The following is a 16,831-nucleotide window of genomic DNA, read 5'->3' as shown; positions in this document are numbered from 1 at the left end:
ATAAACAGGGACCATCAGGAAGACGGCACTAATGCAACAGGATCAAAATTATTACATTTGGACGAATCCTCGCACCCCCTTACCTACCCCCCTCCCCCCCTTTGCTCCCTTTTTTTTTTTTTTTTTTTTTTTTTTTTTTCCCTCTCCTTCTGTGCTCCCTCCTTCCTACCCTTCCTTCACTCCTAATGTGGTTCCCGATATATGTCTGTTTTATGTGGGTAATGTTGTTAATCTTGTAGTTAAGTTAATCAAGTTATAGTCCTCTACGACTTCTGTCTTTGCATCTTCACATAGAAGTGGCCTTTACTACAGCAGTAAGATTATGCTACATGAAACGGCTATTCATATTTCTCGGTTGTACATACGGATGTATGACATTTGTTTTATATACACTATAATACGCATGCGGACTTAGTTTGCATTTGTTCTAATGATGTTACTTAGAATGTTATTATCTGTTATTTTCAATAAAAGTTTATTGAACGGAAAATTATTACGTTTTTTAAATTTATACATTTCTTGTAAAATATTTTAAAATCCTGATGACCCATCTATTCAATTCAATGTATAGAAACATAGGGGCACATTTACTTACCTGGTCCCTGCGCGATCCCAGAGGTGCGTTGTCTGCTGGGATGCCCATCTGCCGCAATTCATGAAATTCATGCGCCCGTTATCCTGCATGTGTCGCTTCCCTGCTCAGGTCCCCGGAGTTCACCTTCTTCTTCCTGGTGCATGTAAGTGCATTGTCCGTGTATAATGCGCTGTGCGGGGAGTCACTAAGATCGTGCGCCCGATATCCTGCATGTGTCGCTTCCCCGCTCAGGTCCCCGGAGTTCACCTTCGTCTTCCTGGTGCATGTAAGTGCATTGTCAGTGTATAATGCGCTGTGCAGGGAGTCACTAAGATCGTGCACCCGATATCCTGCATGTGTCGCTTCCCCGCTCAGGTCCCCAGAGTTCACCTTCTTCTTCCTGGTGCATGTAAGTGCATTGTCCGTGTATAATGTGCTGTGCGGGGAGTCACTAAGATCCTGCCCCCGATATCCTGCATGTGTCGCTTCCCCGCTCAGGTCTCCGGAGTTCACCTTCTTCTTCCTGGTGCATGTAAGTGCATTGTCAGTGTATAATGCGCTGTGCGGGGAGTCACTAAGATCCTGCGCCTGATATCCTGCATGTGTCACTTCCCCGCTCAGGTCCCCGGAGTTCACCTTCTTCTTCCTGGTGCATGTAAGTCCATTGTCCGTGTATAATGTGCTGTGCGGGGAGTCACTAAGATCCTGCGCCCGATATCCTGCATGTGTCGCTTCCCCACTCAGGTCCCCGGAGTTCATCTTCTTCTTCCTGGTGCATGTAAGTGCATTGTCCGTGTATAATGCGCTGTGCGGGGAGTCACTAAGATCGTGCGCCAGATATCCTACATGTGTCGCTTCCCCGCTCAGGTCCCTGGAGTTCACCTTCTTCTTCCTGGTGCATGTAAGTGCATTGTCCGTGTATAATGTGCTGTGCGGGGAGTCACTAAGATCGTGCGCCAGATATCCTACATGTGTCGCTTCCCCGCTCAGGTCCCTGGAGTTCACCTTCTTCTTCCTGGTGCATGTAAGTGCATTGTCCGTGTATAATGTGCTGTGCGGGGAGTCACTAAGATCCTGCCCCCGATAACCTGCATGTGTCACTTCCCCGCTCAGGTCCCAGGAGTTCATCTTCTTCTTCCTGGTGCATGTAAGTGCATTGTCCGTGTATAATGCGCTGTGCGGGAAGTCACTAAGATCCTGCGTCCGATATCCTGCATGTGTCACTTCCCCGCTCAGGTCCCCGGAGTTCACCTTCTTCTTCCTGGTGCATGTAAGTGCATTGTCCGTGTATAATGCGCTGTGCAGGGAGTCACTAAGATCCTGCGTCCGATATCCTGCATGTGTCGCTTCCCCGCTCAGGTCCCCGGAGTTCACCTTCTTCTTCCTGGTGCATGTAAGTGCATTGTCCGTGTATAATGCGCTGTGCGGGGAGTCACTAAGATCCTGCGTCCGATATCCTGCATGTGTCACTTCCCTGCTCAGGTCCCCGGAGTTCACCTTCTTCTTCCTGGTGCATGTAAGTGCATTGTCCGTGTATAATGCGCTGTGCGGGGAGTCACTAAGATCGTGCACCCGATATCCTGCATGTGTCGCTTCGCCGCTCCGGTCCCAGGAGTTCACCTTCTTCTTCCTGGTGCATGTAAATGCTTTGTCCATGTATAATGCGCTGTGCGGGGAGTCACTAAGATCCTGCGCCCGATATCCTGCATGTGTCTCTTCCCCGCTCATGTCCGCCGGAGTTCACCATCTTCCCGATGCATGTGAGTGCATTGGATGCAACACAAATTGATTTGTTAAATCCTGCGCGTTGTCCGAAAATTTTGGATCGTTGCTCAACCCGCTCCCCCGATTTGTGTTGCGTGAAAGCCATTGCGATTGCGACACATCTCGATAACAGGCGACACAATCCCCGGGCGTGATCTCCGAAAATGTTAGAAACCCGGACGAAAATGCATCCGCGGGACCTTAGTAAATAAGCCCCATAGTGCAGGATACTATAGAAAGACAGATATCAATTGTGCAGATAAGCTTTGCTATAAACCAAGTACTAGGAGTGAAATTGGGATACAAATAACCCTTCATAAAACCTAAATGTATCAGTATATTGCGGTTTATATTGCTACTCTGTTTCTTTGAGCCTTTGTGTTTAGTGGTGTAATATTTATTGTGGCTTTGCAGCATAATGATAACTGCATAAATAATATTGTGCACGGCCGCTGCTGGAGCCCTGGACCTGCTTCCTCCCTGCCATAGGAATGTCTTTTGCCATATTAGGAAGTCCCAGCAACTTTCTAATCTCTTGTGGTTTATGTTTGAATTCCAGGCGCAGCTCCTCCCCGGCCTCCGAGACACGGATACATCAGAGATAATAGTGGGGGCCGACTGTAGCTATGTGTTACATGACTAATATTATCCTCCCTCCTTTCTACTCTCCGGTGAAGTTCAGAAAGTGAGCTCATCCCTCCACATGTCTGGTGCTGACACTGAATACGGCTGAGGTTTTCTACTGTAGATTTGTATTTTTAGCAATACATCTATTCTGCTTCTGAACTTTTAGCACTTTTTAACTTTTATCCATCCGACCCTTGTTGTATTTTTCATGTAGTTGTGATCCGTGCATGGCGTTGGTCTGTACAGGGCTCAAATTATACTTCTCCGTCTTCCAATAGCTGTTACCCGCATAAGCCCCCTGTGTTTCCACCGATTCGTGGATTGTGCAAAGTGATATGGGAGCAACTGAGACCCGCGGTGATGCCCATGCCAACTGCTGAAGGCTGGATCCGGATTTCTGATGGTTTCCAGGATTGAATTGGGGCACTGGATGTGTGAAGAAGCCGGATCACTCAGGTCCCAATTCTTCAATTATAAACAATATTTTTCTGTGGTTTTGTTGGCTTTGGCTGACTACAAGTTTATAATTGTGGATATTGGGGCCTATGGAAGTTCTGTAGCGTATCATGGCTACCACTTATGACACCCGTATTTTATACTTTCTCATACACTACAATGGGTCATACGGATGCAAGAACGTGAGAAAAAAACATATTATAGTTTTATACGGCTCACATACGTTACGGGGACAGATACAGCCATTCAATGCATGACCATATTGCCCATAGGAATGAATGGGCAATTCTGCCTGTATATACGCCCGTTTTCTTACAGTGATGTGCATGCAGCCTTATAGTGCAAATATTAATGGGAAACCCACAAATCAAGGTACCCATGCTGCTGCGGGTCCAATTTCCCCCCAATGTCCAAGTGCTACACAATAACAATGCCATCCACTATGGAACGAGCTCACGCAAACACACACACTCATTTTCTGCCGACATGTGAGGAGAGTAAAGCTACAGACAGATACTTCAGAGGAAATAATAACTGTTAAGGGAAGCACGGTGGCTTCCGTGGTTACCACTATAGTCTTGCAGCGTTGGGGTCCCATCCAGGTCAACATCTCCAAAGAGTTTGCATGTTCTCCCTGTGTTTGCGTTGGTTTCCTCCGGTTTCCTCCTACACTCCAAAAACATACTGGTAGGTCGAATAGCTTGTGAGCCCTATTAGGGACATGGACTGATTTGGCAAACTCTGTGCGCTTTATAAATAAAGGAATTATTATCATTATTAAAGTCCTTTGTTAAATTCAAAGACCCAGTGCGCCGCTAATTGACGCTGGCCGGCTGCCAATTCTGCTAAGTAGCCAGCCCCTTCCCGTGTCCACTGTCGGATCTTCGTGCCTTTTTCCATAAGCCTATATTCACACTAACGTGTGCCCGCTGTGCCGTAACAGAGCAGGCAAACGTCAGCGCACGGGAGATGAGGAGCGCTGCTCGCCCCCGGCCCTCTCCATAGAGATACATGGCGCACAGCACCGTAAAACGGAGAAGAGGAATCGGGGCGACAGAATGTTCACCTTCTCCTTTGACAATAGTCCTATGGCAGAAATATCCACACGAATTGGAATATGTTTAGAGAGGATCCAATTTTAATAAATATTATTAAAAAAAAAAAAAAACATTGTCAGTTTTAGACGGGCAAGGGCGATTATGAATAAGTAGACTACCCCCTATTACATATATTACAATTATTACACATCATATTTGTAAGAATGAGAAGAAAAAATTGGTAACTAAAAATTAATTGTAAAGATATGTTTTATAAAATAATATAATGTGCATAAATTGTAATAATATTCCCCTCGTATGCACAATGGGGAGGACACCGGACTGTATAGGTCTAATCTCACATCTTAGTGCAATAGTCATAGAAATTCTTGTCGGCCTCTTTTTAAGAACTTCTTAGTGTAAAATCAGTTGAGAGATAGGAAGTGGTTTTGACCATGTGTGGTGTAATCATAACGAAACACTGCACATTATTACCTCTAAATATGTCTTTTACACATGTTCTGTCTTAACCAGAATACAATGGTTATAACCATAAGCCAATGTCACGGGCGCCCCGTGTACCTCCGTGTGCCCCAGTGTCCGGACTCATCTGTCCCGGCTCCAGCGGCGATCTCCATAATGGCCGCGCTCCAGTGAGTGTGCTCCCGCCTCCTAGGGCGCACGCGCGCTGGGTCTGTAAAATGTAAAGGGCCAGCACGCCGCTAAATTCCAGCCCCTTTCTATGTTCCCTGCCGGATCTTTGTGCTTCCATGCCTGAGAGAAAGCTGTATTCCAAGCCCTCTGCGTTTATTCAGATTTCCCGTGACCTTGATTCCGTTCCTGACTCCAATTCCGTGCTGCTTGTCCTGACCGATTGCTACGTCCCCGATTCCGAACCTGTGCTGCCTGCCTTGACCTCCTGCCGGTCCCCGACCACGCTTTTGCCTTATGACACTGTACTACGCCCTGGCCGCCACCGCGGGCAAAGTCACACCTGTGGAACCACCTGGTGGTACCACGCCCCAGCAAGTCCATCCTGCTTTGCTGCGGGCTTTGGTGAAAACGGGTACCACTTAGTCTCCGGTCCCAGGTGTCGGCTTACATCATCGTCTGCGGTGGTACAAAGGATCCACTAACTCTGATCGTGACAGCCAAATTCACCCTTTCCAATCCTAATTTATTACATGGCAAAACCCTTAGTAAAAAAGGAAAGTAATTTACCATTTATAAAAAAAAAAGGAAATATAATATCTCCCAGCGATTCCATGGCGCGTGCTGCCATCTACTTTTCCTCTGTTATATGTATCATTTATCCACAATGTCAAATCATTTGCCCCACTGTAGACAATATTGTAACAGTTCCACCACAGTAGCCAACTGTTATAGCGCTCCCACGTGAGCTCCCAGAGTAGCCAATTGTCACATTGAATACCCAAAGTAGCCAAAAGTCACAGCGCCTTCCCTTATCCATCCTCAATAACCCTAATTTATTAAATGCCGACCCCTTAGTAAAATTTTATAAAATAATGCTCACCTCCTACTCATCCCACGGCCGCCTGATGACTTTTTCCAGAGTGTGCAGCTCTCTGTGTTGTGAACTCTTTGACAAATGCAGATACAATCGATTTTTGCTTTTTTACATTGGTATGGACCTGCCAATAGCGTTTGGCAGGTCCATACTTCTGGTTGCTGATCTGAGCTATTTTGAGACCCCTTAGGTTGATGTAATGTGGATGAAAAATGTTTGGAATCACTGTCCTAGTGATTAGCAGGCCCAGCAGAGACGAGGAGGTGCCCAGGCCCTGTCCCAGTGATTAGCAGGCCCAGCAGAGAGGAGGAGGCGCCCAGGCCCTGCACCAGTGATTAGCAGGCCCAGCAGAGAGGAGGAGGCGCCCGGGTCCTTCCCCAGTGATTAGCAGGCCCAGCAGAGAGGAGGGGGCGCCCGGGCCCTGCACCAGTGATTAGCAGGCCCAGCAGAGAGGAGGAGGCGCCCGGGCCCTGCCCTAGTGATTAGCAGGCCCAGCAGAGAGGAGGAGATGCCCGGGCCCTGCCCCAGTGATTAGCAGAGACGAGGAGGTGCCTGGGCCCTGCCCCACTGATTAGCAGACCCAGCAGAGAGGAGGGGGCGCCCAGGCCCTGCCCCAGTGATTAGCAGACCCAGCAGAGAGGAGGAGATGCCCGGGCCCTGCCCCAGTGATTAGCAGAGCCGAGGAGGTGCCTGGGCCCTGCCCCACTGATTAGCAGACCCAGCAGAGAGGAGGGGGCGCCCAGGCCCTGCCCCAGTTATTAGCAGACCCAGCAGAGAGGAGGAGATGCCCGGGCCCTGCCCCAGTGATTAGCAGAGCCGAGGAGGTGCCTGGGCCCTGCCCCACTGATTAGCAGACCCAGCAGAGAGGAGGGGGCGCCCGGGCCCTGCCCCAGTGATTAGCAGGCCCAGCAGAGAGGAGGAGACATCCGGGCCCTGTCCCAGTGATTAGCAGGCCCGGCAGAGAGGAGGAGACATCCGGGCCCTGTCCCAGTGATTAGCAGGCCCGGCAGAGAGGAGGGGATGCCCGGGCCCTGTCCTAGTGATTAGCAGGCCCGGCAGAGAGGAGGAGACATCCGGGCCCTGTCCCAGTGATTAGCAGGCCCAGCAGAGAGGAGGGGGCGCCTGGGCCCTGCCCCAGTGATTAGCAGGCCCAGCAGAGAGGGGGAGACATCCGGGCCCAGTGATTAGCAGGCCCAGCAGAGAGGAGGAGGTGCCCGGGCACTGTCCCAGAGATTAACAGGCTCAGCAGAGAGGAGGGGATGCCCGGGCCCTGTCCTAGTGATTAGCAGGCCCAGCAGAGAGGAGGAGACATCCGGGCCCTGTCCCAGTGATTAGCAGGCCCGGCAGAGAGGAGGAGACATCCGGGCCCTGTCCTAGTGATTAGCAGGCCCAGCAGAGAGGAGGAGACATCCGGGCCCTGTCCTAGTGATTAGCAGGCCCAGCAGAGAGGAGGAGACATCCGGGCCCTGTCCCAGTGATTAGCAGGCCCAGCAGAGAGGAGGAGACATCCGGGCCCTGTCCTAGTGATTAGCAGGCCCAGCAGAGAGGAGGAGATGCCCGGGCCCTGCCCCAGTGATTAGCAGGCCCAGCAGAGAGGAGGAGACATCCGGGCCCTGTCCTAGTGATTAGCAGGCCCAGCAGAGAGGAGGAGACATCCGGGCCCTGTCCCAGTGATTAGCAGGCCCAGCAGAGAGGAGGAGACATCCGGGCCCTGTCCTAGTGATTAGCAGGCCCAGCAGAGAGGAGGAGACATCCGGGCCCTGTCCCAGTGATTAGCAGGCCCAGCAGAGAGGAGGAGACATCCGGGCCCTGTCCCAGTGATTAGCAGGCCCAGCAGAGAGGAGGAGGTGCCCGGGCACTGTCCCAGAGATTAACAGGCTCAGCAGAGAGGAGGGGGCTCCCGGGCCCTGTCCTAGTGATTAGCAGGCCCAGCAGAGAGGGGGAGACGTCCGGGTCCTGTCCCAGTGATTAGCAGGCCCAGCAGAGAGGAGGAGACATCCGGGCCCTGCCCCAGTGGTTAGCAGGCCCAGCAGAGAGGGGGAGACGTCCGGGTCCTGTCCCAGTGATTAGCAGGCCCAGCAGAGAGGAGGGGGCCCCGGGCCCTGCCCCAGTGGTTAGCAGGCCCAGCAGAGAGGAGGGGGCGTCCGGGCCCTGTCCCAGTGATTAGCAGGCCCAGCAGAGAGGAGGAGGCGCCCGGGTCCTTCCTCAGTGATTAGCAGGCCCAGCAGAGAGGAGGGGGCACCCGGGCCCTGCCCCAGTGATTAGCAGGCCCAGCAGAGAGGAGGCGGCGCCCGGGCCCTGCCCCAGTGATTAGCAGGCCCAGCGGAGAGGAGGCGGCGCCCGGGCCCTGCCCCAGTGATTAGCAGGCCCAGCAGAGAGGAGGAGGCGCCCGGGCCCTGCCCTAGTGATTAGCAGGCCCAGCAGAGAGGAGGAGGTGCCCGGGCACTGCCCCAGTGATTAGCAGGCCCAGCAGAGAGGAGGAGGTGCCCGGGCCCTGCCCCAGTGATTAGCAGGCCCAGCAGAGAGGAGGAGGCGCCCGGGCCCTGCCCCAGTGATTAGCAGGCCCAGCGGAGAGGAGGAGGCGCCCGGGCCCTGCCCTAGTGATTAGCAGGCCCAGCAGAGAGGAGGAGGTGCCCGGGCACTGCCCCAGTGATTAGCAGGCCCAGCAGAGAGGAGGAGGTGCCCGGGCCCTGCCCCAGTGATTAGCAGGCCCAGCAGAGAGGAGGAGGCGCCCGGGCCCTGCCCCAGTGATTAGCAGGCCCAGCAGAGAGGAGGAGGCGCCCGGGCCCTGCCCTAGTGATTAGCAGGCCCAGCAGAGAGGAGGAGGTGCCCGGGCATTGTCCCAGAGATTAACAGGCTCAGCAGAGAGGAGGAGGCGTCTGGGCCCTGTCCCAGTGATTAGCAGGCCCAGCAGAGAGGAGGAGGCGTCTGGGCCCTGTCCCAGTGATTAGCAGGCCCAGCAGAGATGCCCCAGTGTTGCGGCCTACCTGCTGTTCCACCTCGTCTTTCCCCACCCACCCTGTCTGAAGAATGCCAAAGCACAGCCAGGGAGAATCCATGTTCTGGTAAGTTATGGTGTATCGGTGTGTATGTGCTGTGTATATACTGTATGTGGGTGTTTATGTATATACTGCATGGGGGAGATTTATCATGAAGTTTCTGGGGTAAAACTGTTCTGGTTGCCCATGGAAACCAATCAGAGTGCAGCTTTAATTTTATAAACAGCTGTGGGAAAGTCAAAGCTGAGCTCTGATTGGTTGCCATGGGCAACTAGAACAGTTCTAAGAGGCTTATGATAAATCTCCCCCTATGTGTGTGTATGCTGTGTGTGTGTGTGTATGCTGTGTGTGTGTGTGTATGCTGTGTGTGTGTGTACGATGTGTGTGTGTGTATGATGTCTATGTACTGGATGTTTATGGGTATGTTCTGTATGTATTTGTATATGATGTATAGTATGTGTGTGTGTACACAATGTGTGTGTGTGTGTGTTTGTGTGTACGATGTGTGTGTATGATGTCCATGTACTGGATGTTTATGGGTATGTTCTGTATGTATTTGTATATGATGTATAGTATGTGTGTATGGGTACAAACATGGGCACACTTCAGCGCTCCGGAGAGGGGAAGCCATGAGCGCTGCTCACCACTCCCCTCTCCATAAAGCTGTGCAGTGCTGGCGTCGTAACACGTGTGCTCACCGCAACACGACCAGACGCCAAAGGCATCAATGTGGACTGATATCTGGCCGCAGATCATCTCACTCCTGGTCTTTAATAATTGGCGCACCCTGAATGCGCTGAAAGCGCTTAAATTGAGTGCACCAGCTTTTTTCTGGTGCACCCAGTTAAATGTGGCGCCCGTTTCAAATCGGCACTGGAACGCCCCTTTAGGTGCAGAGTTGCACATGTATTTATGTGTAAACTAGGCCTGAAAACCTCTCGCAGACAGTGTGTATATGTGTGTATAAATATATATATATGAGCACATAAATGTGTGTGTATGAGCTTATACATGTACGTGTCAGAGGCGTAACTAGAAGCTGATGGGCCCCAGTGCAAAGTCTGTGCCAGGCCCCCGACTATAATGTATGGTTTATAGTAATAGTCTTCTCATATGGGAAAGTGACACCTTATGGGGCCCCCTAAACTTCTTGGGCCCTGGGACCGCAACCTCTTCACCCCCTCAAGTTACGCCCCTGTACACGTGTATGAGTAAGAGAGTATTGATGTGTGGAACTTTAGTGTCTGTATATAAAGTATATAATGTGATTTTATAATATGTAGATCTTTTTTTTAAGGGGAAGGGGGACCCCCCCTGCAGAAATCAGCTGTGAGGCCCAGCATCTCCTAGTTACACCCCTGGAGGTACAGTAATAGTGTCATACAGATAACACTGGGGCTTATAGTAAGGATTAGAAAGACATGATCGCTGTGCATTGCTGTGTTTTCTCAGCCTGGATTTCGCACACTTATTACTATGGCACAGTTCACACTGGCAGCACAAGGATCTGGATGCGCCTCTCTTCACATTCTTCTCCCTCCGCGATGACGTCATAGCCCTAGGAATCCCTCTCTGATCCCAAGCTTCTCCTTATAAGGTGATCGCGGGGTGTGACGTCGCCGGGCATCAAGTGATGGATGGCCGCAGCAGCCAATGAGCATAGAGGATGAAGGCGTGGGGCGGGGCCCTGGCTCCCTGCTTCGTAGGAGGGCGGGGTGCGGTGACGTCATCGTGAGGCTCTGGAGTTGGGAGTGCTGCCTGGAAGTGTCCGGAGACTTGGATACACCCGGATCGGGAGAGGAGAACCCGCGCAGGACTCGTGTGTGTGTACGGGGTGAGGTCCGCGGCTGCAGATCCTTGTGTCGGAGCCCACAGGCAGCGCTTCTGGTGTGTCCCGGTGTCCGCACAGCCGCAGCCATGCCGGTCTTCCACACTAAGACCATAGAAAGTATCCTGGAGCCGGTGGCCCAGCAGATCTCCCACCTGGTCATCATGCACGAAGAGGGCGAGGTGGACGGCAAGGCCATCCCGGACCTGACAGCACCGGTGGCCGCCGTGCAGTCCGCTGTCAGTAACTTGGTTCGGGTGAGTCCAATGTCACTGAATGAATGAAGGGTTCGGACTCTGTGAAGGTCCATGCAGGATTCTTAGATATAAGGAGTAAGGGATAAGATGAAGATGACCTTTGCCCTATCACATACATCTTCTGGGATACCCAGGTCATAGGTCAGGAATGTCGCCCTATTTCTGTCCAGTCTCCCTGAATGAATGACAGGTTTTGGGTTATTGGGGTCATTGTAGTCGCGGAATGGGGGGCGGTTGTGTCAATCTGTATACTTGGCCACACACCGTAGCGCATTGTAACAATGACATTGTGACAGATCCAAAGTTACCATTTATATCATATTGATGAATATAAAAGGGTTTCCCACAATCCTTTGGTTACCAGTACCGGGGGGGGGGGATCAGCGGGGACCCCCATCACCATTCGCTGCTATGTCTGGGGAAAACACTATGGGGCCCAGTGTATCGGGTCCTGCTGCCAAAAACTGATGTGAAAGATGTAAAAGTTACAATATTCACCAAAGACTCTAAATGTTGTGATTAGTTTTTTTTTTTTTGCCATTTGCAAATGATCCAGCACAGTCTTCACTGGATTATAACATCAGTTCTTCTTTATTAAATTCTTGATTAAAAATATTTCCTACAGCATAGACCCCTCTGTCACACCAGCGATCAACGCGTTTCAGCCTCACCGGCTTTAGTCATTAGGCTGAAACGCGTTGATCATTGGTCATTATATCAACTATAACTTGCACCACAAAACTGATGGTGAACAGGATGACACATTGCTGGGGGTACACACAACCATATTCACATTCACACAACATCCATGGCCTCCAAACATCCGATGGGGTAAATATTGTGCGTCTCCATCATCAGTCCTAGTGTCCGTTAAATGTAGACTCTTTAGGTGTTGTCCCTCATTTGTGTCCATATCATGTTGCCCTGGGTACGTTTTCAGGACGGCCACATGTTGCTCCGCTCTCCTGTTACAGTGGATATAGATTTGGTCCTGACGTCCTCTGCTTCCTGCTGTCAACTTAATGTTTCCATTCTTGGGATGTTTTGAAATGGTTGATACTTTGTAGCGAAGCCATTGCTACATGCTGCGTGCTGCCTGCTCTTATTGCTGCTGATGATTTTGATACATTTTTCTCCAGTTGTGCAACTTTACTATTAAATTTAAAGAGCTTTGGGCTTCTGACTTGTCTAATTAGAAATGCAGGGAATTAAAGGTTAAAGAGAACCTATCAGCAGGTTATTAAACTACTATCCACCAGAGCAAGAACGTCCTGCACCAGGCTATTCCGCTGCTGCCTGCACCCCCTCCACACCCCTCCTAGGCCCCTTGGCGCGGAGATAGGGGAAAATAATCACAATTGCTGGCAACTGAGATTATTTCAGGGCTTCTACATCAGTTTTCTGGCATTGACGCCCTAATACATCTAACTCCTTAGTGTTTAACTGCCTGTATGTCCAATTCTGAAACTCAAAGAACCATAAACTGAATGGAATCTAAACTATGAGATTCTTCACTTTGATTTATAGGACAGAAGTTGGGGGCTTCTGAAATGTCTCTCCCCCACTGCAACCACTAAACTTCTCATTTCATGTAAAAATGTGTCTGATTTATAGGAGATTTATAGCGAAACCTGAGAGATTTCACATAAGAGGGAATTCTGCAAAGGACGTTTCATCCCCGACCTGAGACTGCTAATGGCTGAGCGGGGTAAAACCTTGCCAGTAGCGTAGATTTGTACGGTGTTAGCCATGGAGAGCAGAAGGAGAGTGAAGAAATCAGGCCATAGCTTTTTGGGGATAACTGAGTATATTTGATGGTGGAGCTTTGGAGAATACTAGTTCTCCTCGTCAGACGTGATGTTATGCATGAAACAGAAAATTCACTGCATTTTATACACACTAAACAGTGATCATCAAAGGATATTAAATAAACCTTTACCGGTTCCCTTCAAGGTACCAAGAAGCCGGACTGATGTTCCTTTTCCTCCTGGGATTATACAGTTGTGTAGAACCGGTCTGGATAATACGAACTTCCCAATGATAATTTAAGACTAAGCATCTCAGCAGTTGCCCCTCGGATCCTCCTGGGATCTGTTACTCTACATTCCATGTGTCCGGCAGCTGGGGGAGGAGGAGGTGATTGTCCTCCCCCCTCTTTTAGAAAGAAAGGAAATGTTGGCTTATTAAAATTCCATAACAAACAGTCTGGGTGAGCTTTATAGAATAGCCACTCATCATTGCAGTAGCAGAACCATATGACTGGGCCATGGCGGCTACACTGTAACCCATGAGTAAGATGTCGTGTCTTGTGAAATGTGCGCTCAGTTTCCCTGAGATGGTGCAGAGACACGAGCAGAATTTTATAGTTAAAAACTTCAGAATTTTATTGCAGTGTGGAGATGCCATATGGTGCGTAACGTGTTACCGAGTTCAGTCGTTTAATTTGATTGAGGACTTGGGTCCATCATATCCTACAATGGTGATCCAGAGGAAACCAGCCTGATAAGCGTTAAGTCAGTTCGCTCTTATTGGGGGCAAATTTATTCTCATCTCCTTTAATCGAATTAGAATAAATTCAATGGGGCTTATTAACTAATAGTCCCATGGCCACATTTTCATTGGGGTTTCCGACTTTTCCGGGATTGTGTTGCACGCGATCGTATTGTGTCACAAATGTGCTGGCTTGCACGTGACACAAATCGGGGGGTGGACCGTCGGACGATCCTACGGATTTGGATTTTGCGAGGGACATAGCAATTCAATTTGTGTCGCAAGCCATGCACTTGCATACACCGGGAGGAAGATGGTGAACTCCGGCGCTCCTGGTCGGGAAACCGACACATGCAGGAAATCGGGCGCACGATCTTCATGAATCGCAGCAGATGGGCATTCCGGCGGAGATTCCAGATCGGGGACTGCGCAGGGTCCGGGTAAGTAAATGTGCCCCAATGTATCAGTGTAGTATCTTGATGTTCCGGATTCCACAGTGTGTGATTTTTTCATGCCGGTTCCCTACTGGGCTTCATGGTCTCATTGCTCTTACAGAAAAGAATCCCTGTTTATGACAATGATGAAACATAAGGGCGCTGATACACCTACATAATTTGAGGCCGTATAATGGCCCCCGGTCATGGTGCGGTAAGAACACGCGGTCTCACTGCAACATTTCTAAGCCGGATGGATGCATGGAAAAGATATTTGACATGCCCTATAATTTGCTGTATAAATGCGCAGCCGCTTGGCTGTCAATGGAGAGGGGAGGGGTGAGGAGCGCCCTCTCTCCCTCCTGCACTTGGCTGTATGCCCTCCTTGGCTTTAGCCCGGGCGCGCATACGCTGGTGTGCAGTATGTCTTGTGTGACTAGGTGTAAAATGATACTTGTATTGCCCATTCAATAATAATAATCTTTATGTAGCGCCATCATATTCCGTAGCGCTTTACAAATCATAGGGGGCATATACCAATAAAATGAAAGTGAGGGCCCTGCTCTCAAGAGCTTACGGTCTATGAGGATGAGGGGGGGACACAAGAGCTTACAGTCTATGAGGATGAGGGGGGGACACAAGAGCTTACAGTCTATGAGGATGAGGGTGACACAAGAGCTTACAGTCTATGAGGATGAGAGGGAGACACAAGAGTTATAAGAGCTTGGGGTGGTGTACACTACTTTTTTTAGTGGTTGGCTTAATAAAACTGATCAAAAAGGGAGCTCTGGCCAACATGCAACCACTTTTGTTTTCATAGTTTATACGGTTGAAAAAAGAAATGTTAATCAAGTTCAACCAAAAATATACATATATACATAGAACTTGTTATGGCAAACCTGCATCATACCCCCATAGACCTGTTCAAGGAAACGCTTGGCTTCCAGTCTAGCAGGTTGTGCAGAATTGGGGTAAACCGAACTTGATTATATTTCAGTTCCAGGGTGAAGACTTGCTCAGGCGCTGTATGCACAGTATGGGCTTTTTCTTGCTTAAAGCACCACATTTAGGGCTGGTAGACTGTCCCCAAACATATGCCTATTACCTTAGGGGTGATGGGAACCTCCTGCTGGCATGGTCCAGCCCGTCTTCTATGCTGAGATATGCTGTTATAAACGTTATGTAATTGAGCGGGAGGCGCTCATCGTTTGGTTAGCCCAGCGCCTCCTGGCTCCGTTGGAACGTAATTTACGCAAGAAAAAGCTGTAGTCCTCTTCTGAAGGGTGATGCTGTCTCCAGGCATCACATAATTTCTCAGTTTCAGGGGAATCTGTTCTTTAAGAGCCTAGATATTAATCCAGCAGAGGACGTCCCTTGGGTTTTATGCATTTGGATCCGGAGGATGTAGGGCTTGTGTCGCAGCATCTTGGCTTGTGTAGCTGGTCCCCATTCCGATAGCCGGGCAGGCATGGGTGGGCTGTGGATCGAGGCTATGATGTCCGGCAGGGAAGAAAGGTGCTTAACCGGCAGGGCAGGAGCTCCGCGGTTAGTGCTGCGGGGACGACCATCTTAGGACCTCGTGGCGCAGGCCGGGGTGGACATCCTCTGCTGACCGGGTTTTCCCTATAAAACAGTGCTTGATACCTGGTTTAGCGGGTACAGGGGGTGGGGTCTTTTTCCCCATAATCTGCAGGCCCAGATGTTGAAAAAAGGGCTGGGGGTACAGAGGAGCTCCTGTTGGTGCGTCCTCACGCAGTCATGTTCAGGCCAAGCCCCCAAGGTGATTTTTTTTTTTTCAACATTTCATTTGTTACTTTATCTTTGTCTCAATTGCTAATTTAGCATTGGTTTACTCTGCAGCAGCCGCTTCATTTACAAGTGTCTGTTTATTTGTTTTTTTGCTTTTTTTTTGGGGGGGGGGGGGAATCAGAGGCCATTATTGAAAGTTTCAAAACATAGAAATTCTTCTTAAAATGATTTGGCTACATATAGATAATTTATATCATTTAAGTAAAATCTGGATTTATAAAATGTAAAAATATTGTGGGATGTTATCTACAAACTTTCCAAAATTGACTTACATTTTAATATGTGAAAAGTTTCTAAATACCTTCTAGAATTAGTTACGTGAGCAGCATCTTCCCTGCTCTGTGCACAGTTGGGGGGTAACTATAAAAGCTGCCATTCTGGCTGATATCCTTTTCTAAAAGTGGCCGCACATCTCCTCTAGACTATCTGGAGAAGGGCGCTGCAGGTCGGGTGTCGTGTTGCTTTAGAGTTAACCCATTCTCCGCTTGTCTGTGCCTTGTAACCATATGTTCTTTGGAAGTCCTGTTTTATGTGATCAAACATTGGCCCATGTCTTTAAATTATCCTCTATATTCAGGATAGGAGATCACATGGGAGTCAGAACACTGGGACACCCACGGGTAACAAGAACTCGGGTCCCCTGTGGATGAGCATGTGCACAGACTTTCTATGGGACTGCCAGAGGTAGAGGTGGATCTGCCTGACGCAGAACATAGAATGACTTCCCCTCCCTCAAATAGTAAAGTATCAGATGATTTTTTTTTCTTTATCCATTAAAGAGGACCTGTCACCCATATATATATTAAAAAAAAAAAAAAAAAAAGCGCTGGCCCATTTTTAGGGTGATGCCACACATGGCGTTTTGAACCCGTTTTGCATTGCATGCATTTTTGACCAGTTTGAATTAAGATAAATGGTCAAACCTATCAAAAACTAATGCGTTTTTTAATGGACTGCTTAAAAACGGCCCAAAAATGTATTCAAAAAGCCACATGTGCCATAACCCTTAGCAGTGATAAACTGCTAGC

The 16,831-nt window shown here is 49.5% G+C and overlaps 1 protein-coding gene across 2 annotated transcripts in view; it reads left to right on the top strand.

Moving 5' to 3' along the window:
* The first annotated feature begins 10,664 nt into the window (after positions 1–10,664).
* VCL (vinculin) overlaps positions 10,665–16,831 on the top strand; it is a 74,476-nt gene continuing 68,309 nt past the window's right edge. The window contains exon 1 of one of the 2 annotated variants that reach the window (XM_072129619.1): positions 10,665–11,070. In XM_072129619.1, the coding sequence (XP_071985720.1) occupies positions 10,903–11,070 (168 nt within the window). In that variant the 5' untranslated portion in view covers positions 10,665–10,902. The remainder of the gene's footprint in view (positions 11,071–16,831) is intronic. The other variant, XM_072129620.1, reaches the window with a different exon arrangement.

This window comes from Engystomops pustulosus, chromosome 11, assembly GCF_040894005.1.
Source record: "Engystomops pustulosus chromosome 11, aEngPut4.maternal, whole genome shotgun sequence".
Classification (NCBI taxonomy): Eukaryota; Metazoa; Chordata; class Amphibia; order Anura; family Leptodactylidae; genus Engystomops; species Engystomops pustulosus.
This window is presented reverse-complemented; position numbering and strand designations above follow the sequence as displayed.